This window comes from Corapipo altera, unplaced genomic scaffold, assembly GCF_003945725.1.
Source record: "Corapipo altera isolate COAL_440 unplaced genomic scaffold, ASM394572v1 68, whole genome shotgun sequence".
NCBI lineage: Eukaryota > Metazoa > Chordata > Aves > Passeriformes > Pipridae > Corapipo > Corapipo altera.
This window is the reverse complement of record NW_020884919.1, coordinates 6893221-6910487: the sequence shown is the minus strand read 5'-3', so window position 1 is coordinate 6910487 and position 17267 is coordinate 6893221. Positions and strand designations below refer to the sequence as shown.

Sequence of the window (17267 nt, the reverse complement as noted above, 5' to 3'; positions counted from 1 at the left end):
CATTTTCCTTTGCAGATTTGAAGAAGACTCTTGCTGTCCTGTTGGATAATATCTTGCAGCGCATTGGGAAACTGGAGTCCAAGGTGGAAAATCTTGTCCTTAATGGAACAGGAGCAAACTCTACCAACAATACTACTACTTCTACTCCCATCTTAGGAGCAGTTGAAAAGCTTAATGTAGCAGGTGGGTATGGCAATTACTAAAAGTATTTATGGGCTCTTTAATCTATATTTTTCTCTCTTGACCATAACATGATTTTTCAGTGTTAAGTACATGGAATGTCTTAGAAAACGAAATTCGAAGTCTAGCCTTTATCAACAGCAATCTAAAATCTAAGCTCAGAGGAAGACTTTCTTCTGTGGTAACTTGAACACATGAAGAAAATCAAATTCTCTACCAAAGGGGTACAGTCCACCTGTTTATAGTAGATGTTTCGTGCTTTAAGTGGTTTCGCTTTAGAACGATGAAAGTGGGCAGATGTTTTCTCTCTAAGCCTAACTATTTGGGTTGGTATGAATCTGCTGTGAAATTCTACCATATGCACTTTGTTGATTATTAAGTGAAAGAAAACATTAATTGTATTTATTACTGGTCATGATTTAAAAATGTACTTCCCTATAGTGCTTAATGGCTCTTCGGATTTGATACAGAGAGATTGCCTACCTGGTACCTTCATCTTAAATAAAAACATGTTTTGACAAGTCATTTGAAGTCACTAATTTTGTCTTCAGTGAATGGACTGTTTTGTTCTGCCACCAAGTCTAAACAGATGCTGAGAGTCCTGACTAGTAGGAAGGTCTGAGTCTGCCCTGCTAATGATCTTTGCAGTCCCAAAAAGGGAGCAGAGCAGAAGAGTTAGGGCAACTTGGTAAATAGGTTGATAACTGTGCTCCTAAGTCATGCCTGTGCTTGGTTTTCTTGTAAAAATATATGTTTCTGTTAAGAGTATGTTACCTACTTAAATCTGTCAAAACAGAGAAACAAATGGTACCTTTTGGTAGGGTAGTGCCCTGCCCTTTGTGTCTCTCTTGCCATGTAGTAACAATATGCTTATAGGAATTTGCAACAGCCCTTTGCACGTGTGTTTTACTACAGCTTGCCTTGTGGTACCTTTCCTTCCACCTCTGTCTCTCTTGTCTTGGTTAAAGTGAGGGCAGATTAGGAAGAAGTAGCTGAAGAGGTGTAGCACCTGCAGGTTACTAATAGGCTGAGCCATGTTGCTGCCACAAGACATAGAGCACAAAGTCTTTGTTGGAAAATATTCCACTGCGATGGAAGGTGAGGGAGTACAGCACTGTTATAGTTTCTGGGCTATATATAAAATGAGAAACATCCCTGTATGTTTTCTTTTTGTAGCTGGACAAAAGAGAGCCTTGATGCTGTTATTTCAACAGATTTACAGATAATTGGAAGATACATACTCATGTTGTTGCTTTAACATTTATAGGCAAAGGTTCATTGTTCTTGTCTGACTAGAGGAAACATCTTTCATCAGTTCTTAGGGTTATTTTAATTTTGTTTGTTATTCTTGGAGTTGACTAGATTCACAGTTCTGGAGCCTGCTAGGAGTTTTCAGTTTGCAGTGTTTGCATAGCTTTTTGCTGCCTGAGGCTTGCTCTGTGACAAAGAACATGATTCGTCTTATTAGAGGTTCAGTTTTTTACCTTTGATTCTTGGTACACTGAGTTTAAAGTGTCTGAAGAAACTATTAAACAACCACAACAGAAAAACCTTTTGGTAACAGTTTCTTAAGTTTCAGTTAGTGTATTGTTCTGATGACTAGATGATGTTACTGGTCAGGTATCTCCAGGCTGGATAGTACCAATGGTTAGAGTAGAGCTTGGATCTAATCTTGTGTCAAGTGCCTGCTCCTCATCCATTTGAAGCAATCAGTTGCAATTACTCTGACCAGAGGCAGCCAAAAGGAAATGAAAGACTTGTTTCTACTTCTGCCTTGGTAGTAGTTTCCTGACAGCAAACTCTGGAAGCCGTATGATTCCAGTATAATCATAATATAAATATCTTCTCTCTCAGGAAGGAATTTTTCAGAAAATAAGCTGGATGAGTACATTGTGATTACAATACCAGTTGCAGTGTTGGTTTTGTCTGTAATATTTCGAAAACATCCTTTTTTTTTCTTGTTCTAGAGCATTTGAGGTAATCTGAAAATTGTAGTAAAGGCATTTTGTTACCCAACAGTTTGTAGTTTTCCTGGATCTGAAACATGTATGTATACAAATACACAATACTTCCATTGTTTTCTTTGTAATATTCAGCTGTTATGCTGTGATCACAGAAATCAAGCATGTTAGGATGACCCTTCCTCTCTTTACCAGCTGTAGTATTTTAATGCCGACTTTAGACAGATTCATGGTAGCTATTGTTAATAATTTTGCTCTTCCTGTCTGGACAACAATAGAATTTATGGAGCATCCTAGTAGCATCGTGTTTAATAATTCTGGTAACTTTTTAAAGACTTCTTGAGTTTATATTTTTTGCAAATCTTTTCTCTTTTTTTCTTTAACCTCTGAAGTAAATTAAGCATTTAATAGCCTCATTCATCAGTGCAACAGTGCAGTGTCATTAGCAGACTTTCCTACAAGAGTCCTGCTTCCAGCGGAGCTACTTCATGCATTTATTTTTTTTTTTGGATTGAGCTGTCACAGTACACTGGGACCTCTGATTATATAATCTGTATAAGCATGTCCCTTTACTTGTGGAAAGCCTTTCTGAAATAAATGGAGCTTCATGCAGGCTTGAACTCACCCTAAAATCTATTGACACTGCTTGTAAACCTTGGTAGTAAATAGTGGAGTCACAAATCATCCCAAGATCTGCATTTTGTCCTCACTGACCTTGTGTAAAGTTTACTGTGTTATATACTACCCAAGTAGATAAAAGTGTTAAAATAAGAAGGTGGTTATGGTATAAGTATTTGTCCTCACTGCTGATTATGACAAACCCAAGAGCAAAACATAGTCAGTTTTAAATGATAAGAAAAATATTACGGTGGCAGGCTAGACTGCTCAATCTGAATATGCCACAAGCTTTTCTTCATTGTGTATTTTCAGTGGTAATAACACTTTTACAAAAGAAAAAAGTAGTCCTCATCTGCAAACTAGGAAAGAACAGAGATTATGATGATTAGTCAACATTTCTCCTTCCAAAGCCTCTCTGCAAGTATAGAAGTTAATAAACCAGCAAAGATTTACTTTTTTTTAATGCTGTTCAACAAAAGAGGGTGTAGTCTTCAATGTATAAGGCAATGGGAGCCACAAAAGCTAGGGAGATCCAGTGTCAGACTGGGACGTGTTCTTACCTGGAGTTTATAATCCATTATAAATTACTTCTTGAAGGAATGAGCAATAACTTCTCTGAAAGAGCCTGACAGCAAAAGAAAAAGGAGGCACTGGCATGGGAAATAATCAAACTATTTAGCAGTTTGGAAAAAAAGTCTTTGTTTTGAATTATTCATATAGCTAGAAGTTGAAGAATCTGTGGCCAAACAGTAGCCATTGTGGTTATTTGTGCCTTGTAACAACCTAATAGAAATATTTTGACTTCTTTAAAACAGTTTTGATAGTTTTTAGCCTGTGCTTTGACCGCTGTAGCCTGAATGAGCAATTTATGTGATAGGTATTACTTGCTACAGAGCCCATGAACTTTTCTTTCAATAGAGTAGCCTCTTCATTACTATACTGAAACTTGAGATATGTTGGTATTTAGAGATTACCTGCCATAAGAAAAATATATTATTTGACCAAGATTTATAGTTGTACTTCGGGCAGACATGCAGGCATCTTAAGAATATGATTATTTAAAATTTAAGGGCTGCTTGGAAATCAAGGTATTCATTACTTTACAAAGATCTCTTCAACAGTTATACTCTTTATTTGGTGAGACATGGAGAAAAGTGCTTTGGGTTTGTTTTGGTTTTTTTTAAATTGTTCCACCTCTGGCTATCAAGTGTGATGTAGAACTGAGATGGTAGTGGTGAAATCTGCCATGGAAAATACCACTCTGTGGTGGTGTGGAGAGTTTTTGGCAGATAAAAGGATCTGCAGAAAATCCATCTGGATTATGCTCATTCATGATAAGAAGGTGATAACAGTTGGTAGGAGGACTTGCTGAGGATTTAGCAAAGACTGTAATTTAACTGCCTCTGAAGTAGGGGAACTCGAACTTTCTTTTGATTCATTTTTGAGTTTTGATCACAAGGCGAGAGCATCTCTCCTACTGAAGACAGGCTGAGAGACTGGGGCTGTGCAACTTGGAGAAGAAGAGGCTCTGGGGAGACCTTAGAGCCCCTTCCAGTACCTAGAGGGGGCTTACAAGAGAGATGGAGAGGGACTTCTTACAAGGGCATGGGGTGACAGGACAAGAGGAGGGTGGGTTTAGGTTAGATATTAGGAAGAAAATCTTTGAGTAGGGAGACACAGGCACAGGTTGCCCAGAGAGACTGTGAACACCCCATCCCTGGAAGTGTTCAAGATCAGACAGGAAGGGGACTGAAGCAACCTGGTCTGGTGGAAGATGTCCCCGCCCATGGCAGGGGGATCGGAACTAGATGATCTCTAAGGTCCCTTCCAACTCAAACCACTCTGTGATTCTGTGACTCTTAATCTAATGGTTATGTATATGTAGACTGTAGTGTGCATTCATATCCTCACTGCGTTTAGGTTTAATGTTTTTTTTAGTGTGGTACTGCACCTAGTTCTTCCTCAGAAGTTAGTTTTGTGGAATCTTTCATTAAGGGAAGCCCAAGAGCAAAACAGCTTCTCTTCTCTTTTGGGTTGTATGAGAGGATAATACAGCATGAGCTCTCAGTATCATAAATGTCTTTAATACTAGTCCTAAAGGAGCTGAGAGTGGGACCTGTGCTAGAGGGTGAGGCTGCATAGATTATGTTCAAAAGGAAAGCCGTGAGCGTTTAGGTAGCTTGAGTGGGAGGTTAGGTGTTACTTTTTTTTTTTCCTCTTTAGATCCATGTGTAAAATCATAACCATATTTTGCTTTTTCTTCTTCCCTCGGCAAAAAGATCAAACAATATGGTGGTTTTGATACTGACAATTTTCAACTGCTTTTTCAGAACCTCCATTTCGTTTATGAAAGAGTGAATTGTTAAGGCGCTTATGAGGCATCGGCTGATTTGTTTTGAAAGCAATAAAATCTTCTTTCCTTCCCTCTTTTCTCTATTTATCCAAGTTATATCTGAAAAGCTTCTGAGATATTTGATAGCCATCCTTTTTGCATTTGTGGGAGGTTAATATATTCCCATACCACACAGGAAAGTATTAATCTAAACCTTGGATATCTAACAGATAAGAGTTTTCATCAGCCTTTAGGACAGGAAGCTTTGAGGCACAGCCACAGTTGACACCCTCAAAGTTGCTGTTGTGGAGATGATTAAATGGAAATGAGGAAATATGAAACCATTGCACTTTCAAGCAGAGCTTGGCTACACAGCTGCTACTGTTGTAGCCGCATCTTTGGTTCCCTGTGACAGGCACAAGATCAGTTTGGTTTTGGCAACTTGGGTTATAACAGTTGTGCTATTCAACTATGAAAGAAATCCTTGATATTTGTGGGACAGAATTGCGCTAGCATATTTCATGTATTTCATCAGATGGGGCAATCTGCTTGCACAAACATGGTCAGAGAATCAGCCCTCTGTTTTCTTCATGAGAATTTCTTTGGTAAACAGGAGGTATGGGGTTTGTGTGTTGTGGGTTAGGTTTGTTTTAGGTGATTGGTGGAGTGTTTTTCTGAATTGTGAACTCTTGCTGTGTTCCAGCAGCTATGGAAAAACTTCATTTAAGCAAACTAAAAGAAACTGTTTCTGTTCCTCAGGCTTTAAAACATTGCTAAATAATAGTGGTATTAATTCTTAAAGTACATTTTGCAAAATAGTTTTTTAAAAATACAAATATTGATTTAAAGCAAGGGCCAAGGTGCTCTGAGGGCGCTGTCATCACTCTACTGTGCTTGTTCAGTGAAAAGCTAAATTTTTGATAAGCATGACCATCTAATGCCTCAGATAGTATAATTGCACTGAAAACTGTGTCAGACCTGTTGTTTACAAAGTGTTCATTTGCCTGGAAAAGGGTCACTTCGAAGGATTTTAATTGTGTCTTTGATCCCATAAAAATGAACAAGTGGAAGTTCACGTTAAATCCTCCTCAGATACCCCCTTGTATGTAGCTGGTGCTTGGAAAGCTCTTGCTAAAACTAACAGCAGTTCAGTGTCAAGTTCCTGTGGGTAGCACTGCTCAATGAGGGAGAATTTTTTTGCTATATCTGTTCAAAGTTCCCACAGCTTTTTCTGCCTTACACATTAACTTCTTCTACTGTATTGGCTGTTGAGTTCTCTTTTAACAACTTTAGTCTTAACATCTTTAAAGTCACTCATTAGGATGCAGACTTCAGTATATACTTGTCATTTAAGACATGATGGCTTGGATGCCTGTCAAATATCTGGCATCCTTTGTGAATATGTGGCAAGGCAGGCTGACAAGTCAGCTTTGGCAGTGCTGTAAGAAGGGGGTTTTTATTTAATGTTATATGGTGAGAAGGACCTTTGTCATGGTGTTTCCATGTCCTTATTCTTAAAAACTTGGAGCTGCCCCACTGAAACCTTTTAGGTTTTGGGGGGAAGACACAGGTAACCTCACGATGAGAGGATTTGTTTCCATGGGCTCTGATGAATTTTGTTACACGTGTAACAGCCTTGTTAGTTTTAGCAGTCTGCAACCACACTTACAACATAGTCCTGTACTTGCAGAGACACGCTAGACTAAAAAAAGCTAAGACATTGCATACTATTTTAATTTTTAAAGCTACTCTCCTGTCTTGAGGACTACAGTAGGCTTTTAGTTAACGTGGTGTGTTGTGCCTTAGAAAACAAACTGGCTGTCCCCACAGAGCATCAGTGTGTACCAGGTGCAAGAGGGTGTGGGGCTGCACTGGCTCTAGTAGCCAAAATTGCAGCTTTCTCAAGGTGATGCTTTGCTTTGACTCATGTTTATTGTGACTTATGCATTGTATTCTTTTCCCCCACTGTATATAATATTAAGAAATTTTTCCCATTGTGCTGTCTGCCTCCCACAAAGGCAGTAGTGTGGAGGTGGAGAGATTTGTGTGCTTTCAAACCTGACTGTTGCAGCACAGTGTAGTGGCTGTGCAGAAGACCACACGTGAATGTTTTCCACTGCAGTGCAAAGCTGTATCACTGATGCTGGAGGGGGCTGTTAGTGGTCCCCTGGGCTGCATTTTGATTAACCACTTGACTACAACTTGAATTCTCCTAACACTGCATTGATTTCAGTGGCGTTAATGGAGCACAGCAGCACAGCAAGTGTGAGGATGGACTAGCAGTAGAAAAGTTAATCTTCTTTAAATCATCCCAATGCTTTGCTACTGAAGTTTCTAAAATGTTAGTAGAAAGCATTTTGTGCTCTGCATTTAAAAGTCTTGAAACCTTTAGCTCATTTCATTGAATATGTTGTTAGTGCTTTCAGCTCACACTGCAAATTCTCTCTTAAAAGAAATCTTACCAGCTGGAGATAAAAAATGTGAATTGAATTCAGAATGTGTTAATTAGTGGGAGAAGGGAAAGGAGACCTTACACAAACTAAACTAGCCTTAACTACAGTCTATGTCTTACCATAGATACGAGATTTCAGAACTGAGATAGAAGCAAGAGAAGAATTTCATGAATTCAAGTAAGAATAGTACTTACATGTAATGATCAAAACCAGAAGGAGAACAGAGATAAAATTTTTCAAATAGGTTTGAATGGATATGATTACTCTGACCTTGTAATACTAAGGAGGTTCCTGATTTTATGATATCTGCTGATGGCAACACTTTTGATTTGATCTATAACCTGTGCTATGTGTCATCAAAGATACTCTAATATGCTTTTTTCTGCTAGTCTAAAAATCTGAGTTTTAGCCTCAAAGTTCCAAAGTATATCAATTTTTGTGTCATGTTATATTCTTAATATATTTCCATTCTTTAAAGAATGCTGGTTGGGCTTTAGCAGAGTAGGTGGGCTTCTGGTGTCACAACTTGCAGCTTCAGCAGTATTGCAGCCTTTTCATTTTCTTTAACTAATATTATTTAACTATTTTAAAACTTTTATGACAAACAGAGTACCTATCAAACAGCAGTCATTACTGAGTGACTAATTATAACTCTTTTTCAGCTTACTGTCTTAGTGGAATATTTCTAGACTTCTAACTGTCTGATGGAGAAAATTGAGGCAGAATTTTTTAGCCTGTTACAAAGCACATTATTTGAAGAATGTGTGCAATATAGGAAAGGGATAAAATATATGTGCAGCACTCGCTACTGCTCATTTTTATTGTTTTGTTAAAGAGTAACTTGGAAGCAAACAAAAAATCAATTCCTTGTCACATACTGTGCTTTTAACCACATAATTCTCATCTGGGTGTTGTAGACCTTCACTAAAAAACCCCCTATGGATGTGGAGTTTTATTGCAAGAGACAATGAAGACCTGTACCTGTGAACTGGTGTTTAGAGAGAGTAATATCAGAGGACTGGGGCTCTAGCAGGTGTAGTTGCTCTTATTGAGCAACAAGGAAGAAGCATCTTTTCCCATGCAAGGTTAGGTGGCTTAACTTAAATCTGCCATGTTGTTCATGCTGACGTGCCAGACTTTGCACTGAAATAACTGATGATTGTTCACAAGTTCAGGTTCACCTGCTGTGCACTAACAATGTCTGATGCAAAGCTGTACATCATTTGTGAAGTGAACATATGGCTCCCTTCTAAACATGGGGATTGAGTTTGTTAGTTATATTTTAAACATCCCAGAACCTCACAAACAGTGCACAGTATTTAAAGAGGTTTTTTTAAATCTGCGCTAGGTTGGTGTTTTATCAATATTTTTCAGTTTTTCTAGCATTGTCTGTGACAACTGCATACTCTTAGATTTATAACATACATTAGTGTTTTCAATTTATCAATGTGTTGGTTTTTAATGTAACATTGTATGAGATAAATGTCTAATAATTATGTCTTTGCATAACAGCAGTCAAGAGGAGATAAGCTGCTCATGACTTCAAAAACAGGTGTAAAATAGAAATTAACATCGTGGCTCACATGAAGTTTAAAGAGAAAAAAGTGTGTATATTAACTTCTGTTTCTTTGTACTAACTTGACAGTTGCTGTATATCTAACTTTTGGCTGTAAGTTCTAAGTTTTGGCTGGGAAAAGAGATCTCAAAATTTGCATTTTAAATTACATAAATCCTAATTAAGGATAAAAATCCTTTTGGTTTCTCAAATACTCTTTTCCACTTTAATGTCTGGCTTAATAATGTATTTTTCCCCTTCAGGAAAAGACTATCCAACATGAATTTGCTAACAGCATAATACATATATCTAGTCCTTTTAATAAGAATTTTCAGAAATTATTAGTGTTTGAGGTTTTTGTTCTCTCCAAATGATGAAAAACTCTAAAGTCTTGACTTGTATTTTAATACTTGGTTTTTCATGTTTTGAAAGATCCTGATGTGTAGATCTGCATCTCCAGGGTTCCACTCTTCATCCCCCTTGTCTTTGTAATCCGTTTAGAAGTGTAAATTGCTGGTATCTGGTTGAGCTTGGTCCTAGCTGTCCATGAGATATGCAAGATTTGTTCACCTCCTGGATTTCTGTTTAAGAAGAGCCAACTCCTATTTAGTGTGGATGGCTGAAGGCTGTGCATGAATAAGGGAGTGAGCTCATGTGTCAGTGTGGTCCCACACTGAGCTCAAGACATGCCAGGCAGTGCTGTCCAACCATTGCTGCTTCTGCTGCTCCTGCTTTGCAGGACGGTTCCTTTGTTTATAACTACAATTCAGATCACGTAGCTTAGTGAGGATGGGAAAGGAACCTTTTTGTTGCCTAGTTAGTAGTGAGCAGCAAGAGGAGCAGAAATCTAATTCTTTGTGCAGGTTCTGACCATTAAAAAGAAAAGAAAAGTTGGGAGGGGTGTTTCTCAACCTGGAACTGTCACTGACTGTGTTCAAGAAGAAAGGGTATGACTTCAGTGCAAGTATTAGTTGACTGGAACCATCAAAATTATTCAGTAATGAATTCAGAGTTCTGCATTGAATTCTGAGTCTTATGTGTGGAAACCAGTTCTGACTTGCCCATTTCTGCAGGCAGTGGTTGCTTTGGACAGCAATCCTTGATGTAGATGTGTTTCCAGTCTGATTGCATCAGCTGACTTCCTGTGAAGAGATACAAAGGAAAGGCTTCTTCTCTGGGGAGTACTCAGACGGAACAGAGTTGCATTTCTCTGTTCCTTCTCCTGTTCTTTCACATTCGTTTCCTCTTGTATGCATATATTGCTACATTTTGTTCTGCTCTGGATAATACTTTATGTAAATTGTTTCATGTTACAGTTTATATTTAAGCTTTATAGAATTGCCTTCACTATGCTATTACCTGATTAGTAGCTGCAAATGAAGCAAGTGAAAGTTGATGTAGGTGTTTGGGATATAGATCCATAGTAAGGCTGAATGGGAAGATGGAGCGGGGAGCTCATGAGTGTGTAAAGCATCTTCATAGTCTGTGGACTATGTTGGAAAAAAGACTAACATTTTTGAGGAAGGTGAATCCTAGGAGTGTTTACTTTTACTGGCAAGGAGGGGAAATCTGTCAGGTGCTCTTGGTAATACTATTGGAGACATTAGTATTTCACTATGCATTTTAACATGGTTAGGGGTGATAAAGGTGGGCATTAGTGTTCTGTACAAGCTGTACATAGAGATTATCCCAGAGAGATCAATACGCTGTTTATCTGGAAGTCATCCCAATGGAAGAGCAAGAGTGGGGCTGCTGTGGAAAACACCTAGTGCTGCTGGCCACAGGGGAGACCAGAAGCCTGGAAAAATCTGTAGCTTGTGCTGACAAAAATGTCTGTCTCTTCTTTTTTACTTCTTGGAATGGACAAGAACAGGGAGGGCTGGGAGAGTTGGCTTTCTGCTTGAAAAGTATCTGTATGTGGTACATACAGATACAGCAGCTGATGGGAGCTGTTGAAGTGTGTGGCTCCTGCAATCTGTGACTGTTGGAAGAGGGCAGGTTTTGTTCTTGCAAGTAGATCTTGCAAATACAGGGATCCTGTAAAACCTTGTGAGTAATAAATAGTAGCACAGATCACTGCCCATCTACAAAAACACACTTGGATGCGGAAAACCTGTTTATGCATGACAAAAGCAAACAGGTAGACTACAGTTGTGTATCTTCCAAAAATGAGACCATTGTATTTTTTTTCTCTGTCCTTTCTTTCTTTGACAGACCATGGGATACCCATTTAAATGCAACATGGTACTTGGTACTGAATGCTGTAAAATAAAAAGTTATACTTAGAAGGACTTCAGAAGAAGAGGGGGTTTTCTTGACTAACCTTTTGAAGTAGAAAGCCATCATATGATAGCATAATTAGCTTGAGATAGAAGAATTTTTTTTATTTTAAATGGCAAAATTGATGGATCATTCCTGTTGGCAAGCTGTACCCAGCCGTTCAGCATTTTCAGCCCTAAATTCAATATGATGCTGAAAGTTGAACTTTCCCTGTATTTGAGGTCCATCTCTGATGTATCATAGATTTCAGACGTCTTTTCTTATTTTAGGAAGATTTGAATTTGACATGCCTTACATAAAGCTCTTACTTTGCATTCAGGCCAATGAGTTTGTATTAAAAAAAAAAATAAAGAAAGAAAAAATCCACAAAAAGTCCCATTCTTATGTAGCTGCACTGACTGAGAGCATACTTTTAAATTGCTGCTATCTGTATGCATGCTCTGTATGTTCTTACTCAGAGCAGAAATCAGAGCCTTAGATGTCAATGGTCTAGTCTGCAAGAATCCCACAAGGATAAGAAGACAGAGAGAATATTTTGAAAGTGCTTATTGGTTTGAAATTACAAAGTCATCATACAGACTACTTTCCTTCAGTGCTATTGTCATTGGCAGTACAGCTCAGTTTGTGAAACTACTCCTGCTGCAGAGACTGCCAAAGAAGTGTCACCTTCCTGGCGTGATTCTTCTTTCTCTCATCAACTCAATTTTGCAACTCACATTTCAAGTTTTATCTTTAAAAGAAACTATGTCCAAAAAAAAAAAAAAAAAAGAAAGAAACTATATGCAAAACTCCGTGCAGAAAAACCTATGTGCTGCTAGACCAGGTGGTGTTTTTTTGTGTATAATACTGTAATGCCGCATTCTAACTTTTATCCACCACTCTTGCTGCTACTTCATTCTAATACTGCAGCTTTTTTTTATTTTCTTCTGGGCTTTCTAATTAGCATATTGTGCATAAAATCATGCACTTTTACCACAGCATGAAGTGTTCTTAGATTGATGGATGTCTGGCTTTAATGATCTTGATTCTTGCCCGTGGGAAAATAAAGAAATCATACAGGTATAATATAGATAACTGTGGGATGAACTACCTAAATTGAAAACCTTATCCTCCACTGCCTTTGGCAAGAATCTCTCCACTGTGGTAATAGTTTTTCTTGCCTTAAAGACCTGAATTATAGGGTTCTTCTAAGAAGAAAGTCCCTTCCTGGACTTGATGTGGACTTTAAAACTGCTGTTTTTTCCTTGGCTCATGAACTAGAAGTGTTGCTACTCTTTAATGTTTTGCAGTAATCTAGAATGAAAAAAATCATGGGAGACTATAGGAAATATTTCTTATGAGATGTGATGTAGTGCTACTCAGTTGTAAAATTAGATCATATTGCAACATTTATTAATTGGGTCATATATCTGATACCAAGTTTTGGATCATTGGTATTTGATAAAATGATAACAGAACTTGAAAAACTAGTTTTTATATTTAAGAGCAATATACATCTTATAAGTATTTAACAATTCAAAACAAATTGTTGCAATTAGTAGTTTTAAGCACACTTTGATTAGAAAGATATTTTCTTCTTGTTATTCTCAGTATGGATTAGCTTAATTTTTAAGTCTTCATAGATCAGTTTTTGTAATTCAGCACTTTCACTTCAAGTCAGAGTTTAAATGTGCGCAACCATTTTCTTCTATAGTCAAAAAGAAGCACAAATTTTATGTTATAACAAATATTACACAGTAGGACCCTTCAGTCAGTCTAGATTGTTGATTGGTGAAAATAAAAGGCGGGATTCATTAGGCTATGTAAAATGAAATTCAGTTATGGTCTGTGTTTTTCTTTAGATCTCATAAATGGAGCCCAAGAGCAGTGTGAATTGCCTCCTATGGATGGTTTTCCTCACTGTGAAGGGAAAATAAGGGTAAGTGAACTGGTTTGAATCTTATGTGTGTTCCGTTAAAAAGAGGATCTTTAGGAGTATATGTCACTACAGCATTGCTCACCTCAAGCCTTTAATACTACTACTGCAGAGAAATAAAATGACATCCTCCTAAGACAGAAAAAAGTTGCCATATCATAATAAAATGCTATTTTATTTATTGAAATGCCTTATTATTTGAATTATATCTTGTCATTCAAAAACTTCTCCTTTTTGAAAAGCCCTGTTTTTTTCCCCATGATGAGTAATTTGACATTCTCCCACCCCAGGATTGTGATTCTGTGGGTCTCTCGCTCCAACCCTTTCTCTGTTTCAGTAAGACATAGGTTTACACTTCTTTCCTCTCTTTGCCCACATCGCTGTGTGGTTCCTGTCTTCTCCTTTTCTGTTGAAAGCGTTTTGCCTCTTCTGCACATGAGCTAGGCAGTGCCCTAACTATGCACCCAGAAGTCTGGGATTCACAGTAAATTCTACATAAATTCTACATGGGTTCTACATAAATCCTATATTTTAGTAATAATGTGTTTAGAAAGGCCAAATAACCAAAGCCATCAGACTTTGGTTGGAAAGAGAAAAAAACCCCAAACAACCAAAAAACACACCCCCCTCCCCCCCAAGAAAAACAGACAAACAACCCCCCCCAAACTTGCAGAGATGGAGTGTTTGGAGTTTTTTTCCCCAATATACATGTCAAATGTAAGGATACTGCTTTATTGTTGTGGGTGTCACATCCCTGGAAGTGTTCAAGGCCAGGTTGGATGGGGCTTGGAGCAACCTGGTCTAGTGGAAGGGGGTGTTGGAACAAGGCGGTCTTTAAGGTCCCTTCCAACCCAAACCATTCTGTGATTCTATGCCTAGTGAGGTACAATAGTAAAATCGCTTAACTACCAAAGTATTTGTGAAATTACGTTGCCTTTATTTCTCTAAATAAAATTCTTCAACTGTGAGATTTTTAAAAAAATCTATATGTTTTGAATCTCTGGTCTGTGTTTCAATCTGTTTTGACAAACTGGTCACATAGTGACTATGTCTTGCATTATTTGAATATAAAAATATGAATTGCAGTTAATGAGTTTCTTCTGCCAAAATGGCATAATCCTGGCAGAATTGGGCAGATTTCAGTCTTGGTAACTGAAATGATCTGTTAAATTCTAGAGTATATCATGGGGAACACTTACAGTGCAGCCACAGTCATGTGTCTGGATCTTGATTATATTCTCCTTTTGGTATTTGTCTCTGCTTGCCTGGTTACCACTTTGTATAAACTGTGCTCACATCTGCTATGCTGTTGCTTCCCCAGTGTAACTGAAAGCAGAGATGCAGCATACTACAAAATATTAATAAAATCCCTTTTTTGTTATTTTGTAATATTTTAATTTTTATCTCATTGTTTATAGTCGCTTTCAACTTCCTCTGTTATTCCTGAGTTTGGTGTGAAAGTTATTTCATTGTACTTAGACCTAACAGACTGTGTTTTTTGTTCTGTTGCAGTGGATGAAAGATATGTGGCGATCTGATCCCTGTTATGCAAGTTATGGTGTAGATGGGTCCACGTGCTCCTTTTTTATTTACCTCAGTGAGGTCAGTAGTCTTTTAATCTGCAGAAGGGGAACGTCATATTGCCTTCAAAGTTTCGGTAACTGTACTTTTCTCAAATGAAATCATAATTTTCTTCAGAAAAACTCAATGAAGAGGAAAAACTTATTAAAACAGAATTATTATGACATGCATTGCTATTATTCATAAGCTCTCCAGGGGCTTCTAGCCTGGAGAATTCTAATGTTTGTAACTGAAGTGATGTAAGCAGCAACTCTCTAGGGAGTCCACACTAGGTGTTCTGTTAAACCCAAATATGAAGCTCAGTCTTAGATCTTTGCCTTTGAACACTTTTTCTATTGATTTCAGTGTAGCTTCTGAGGTACTAATAGGGAGGCATTTTAGGGAAGGCATTTGGAATGTAAAATTTGGAAAGTGGAACTAGTTGGTAAATTGTCCTAAGCAGCATGGCCTCTTCCTGTTTGGAGACTCTGAATTGCAGGATCTGTTAAAAGAAAACAAAAACCCCTGAACATTGAGTTTTTGAGTGAAGTTGCAGTATATTGGCTGAAGTATCTATCAGAACCAAAACTGTCTTGTACACAGCGGAGTCGGGTGCTTGTCCTGCTGGGTTTCTCTCTATTTCCTGAGCAACACTTGTTTTCCAAGAATGAATTTTGTTAATTGTTTCTTGCTCTATTTCTGTCTTGGAGTATGTGTGCTGGAAGCAGTCAAGTGTATTCGATCACTTAGCCTCTTTCTTATTAGTAAAATTTCAATAACTTACAGCAACTGATCTTATGGGTAGTATTGATATCTAGTGGCTTACTGCTTCTAAAGAACTGCAAGAGCCAATGTGGCTGCAGAATTGAAAACTAATATTAATTTCCTAGCTTCTGCAGGATTGGCAGTGTGAGGCTGGTTTCTTAAATTATATATCTGAGATTAGAACAGTAAGTCTATTATAATAAGTAACTCAGTTGTAATGAAAGCAGTTGCTGTTAATTTACTCAGTTGACTGTCATTGAGCTTTTGATGGCATTGCTTGCCCCAGCAATAGTTAAATGCATTTCCAAAACATGTATCTGAAGATGTGAAAAAGGGTGGGTTGAATCACAGTTTTGACTCATTGCATTTCCAGTACCAAGTGTTGATTTATTCATGGGCTGTGAAGCTAGAGAAGGAAAAGACACAGGATGACTATATTATTTATCTTGTTATTTATCATAGAAGTTAGAGATATGGTTTCATAATCATCTGAGGTTGATCTAAGTCTTCTACTAGAAGGTCTTGTTTTAGCATCAGCAGAGTTATGTTTGGTCATTAGTATTCTGTCAACCAGCAGGTACTTCATGTTTTTAATGCAGATATATCTTAAAAATTAAGATATATTTCAACTGAATGAGAGAATCTAACATTCTTCAATGACATTTATTATTTGTATTTCTGTTAAACCACAGTTTCTTACATGACAGTCTTCTCTGATCATCAGTTTTGAAAACTCAGTCAATGGTGTTAGCTTTTTCATAATTGATCTTTCATGGCCAAATGTGAGCAGACTTACAGAGGCCAAATGGTTGTTTTTTCCAGGGTCTTGGGATTTGAATTTTTTCTTTAAGCAGCAATATTAAATTTGGGCAGCTTTTAATTTCATGAAGGAACAACAGTGCAATTAGTCTGTGCATATTTGGCAACTCCAGACAAAGGTCCTGTCCTTTTTTTTTAAAGTGTTTTCTTATGACAGAATGTAAAACTAATATTGGGTGAGCATGTTATTAACCTTGAGTTTAAATTTGGCATTCTTAATCCTATGATTAATTTAATGATTAATGCCCAGCAGCAGAGGTTGAAAGCTTAAATGTTTGCGAATGCAAGCGTGAAATGAAATTCTAATAACACCACAATGATATGGATTTATGAGGTGTGTTGGCTGCTAGGGGTAACTTGGAAATGCTGTTGCTAGAGTAATTTGTCAAAGTGGACAGTGATGAAGAGTTGACAGTTTATAGCATGGTTGCAGAGCTGAATGATAAATGTGTCTACAGAGCTCTCAAGTCAAAACTGCTGATTTAAAATATTAAAATGCATTAGGGTACTGGAAAGGATATTACTCTTAAGATTTTTCTTTTTTTACTTCAGGGTTACAGTATAGGAGTAAGATGGTTGTGTGCGTGCATGCTGTGTTTGAAAAGGCAATGTATGCATCAAATTCTGCACAACCTCAGTTTGAAAAGACAAAATGTGCATCAAATCGTGCATATGTCTACTTTTGCTCTACAATCTAGTGTGACAAGCGTCTTTGCTGTGTCATACTCTTTTGGATCTACCTTTTCCTTCTGAAGCAGTTCAGTTAGGGTATTACATTATGCTCATCTAGTACTCTTTGTTATGCAATTTTAAACTTGTAAACAATGAA

At 37.6% G+C, this 17267-nt stretch overlaps 1 protein-coding gene across 1 annotated transcript in view; it reads left to right on the top strand.

Annotated features, from left to right (window-relative positions):
• The window catches only part of MGAT5 (alpha-1,6-mannosylglycoprotein 6-beta-N-acetylglucosaminyltransferase), a 117265-nt gene that overhangs the window by 49116 nt on the left and 50882 nt on the right, over positions 1–17267 (top strand). The window contains exons 3-5 of the mRNA XM_027656248.1: positions 16–183; positions 13221–13297; positions 14807–14896. Of these exons, the coding sequence (XP_027512049.1) occupies positions 16–183; positions 13221–13297; positions 14807–14896 (335 nt within the window). The remainder of the gene's footprint in view (positions 1–15; positions 184–13220; positions 13298–14806; positions 14897–17267) is intronic.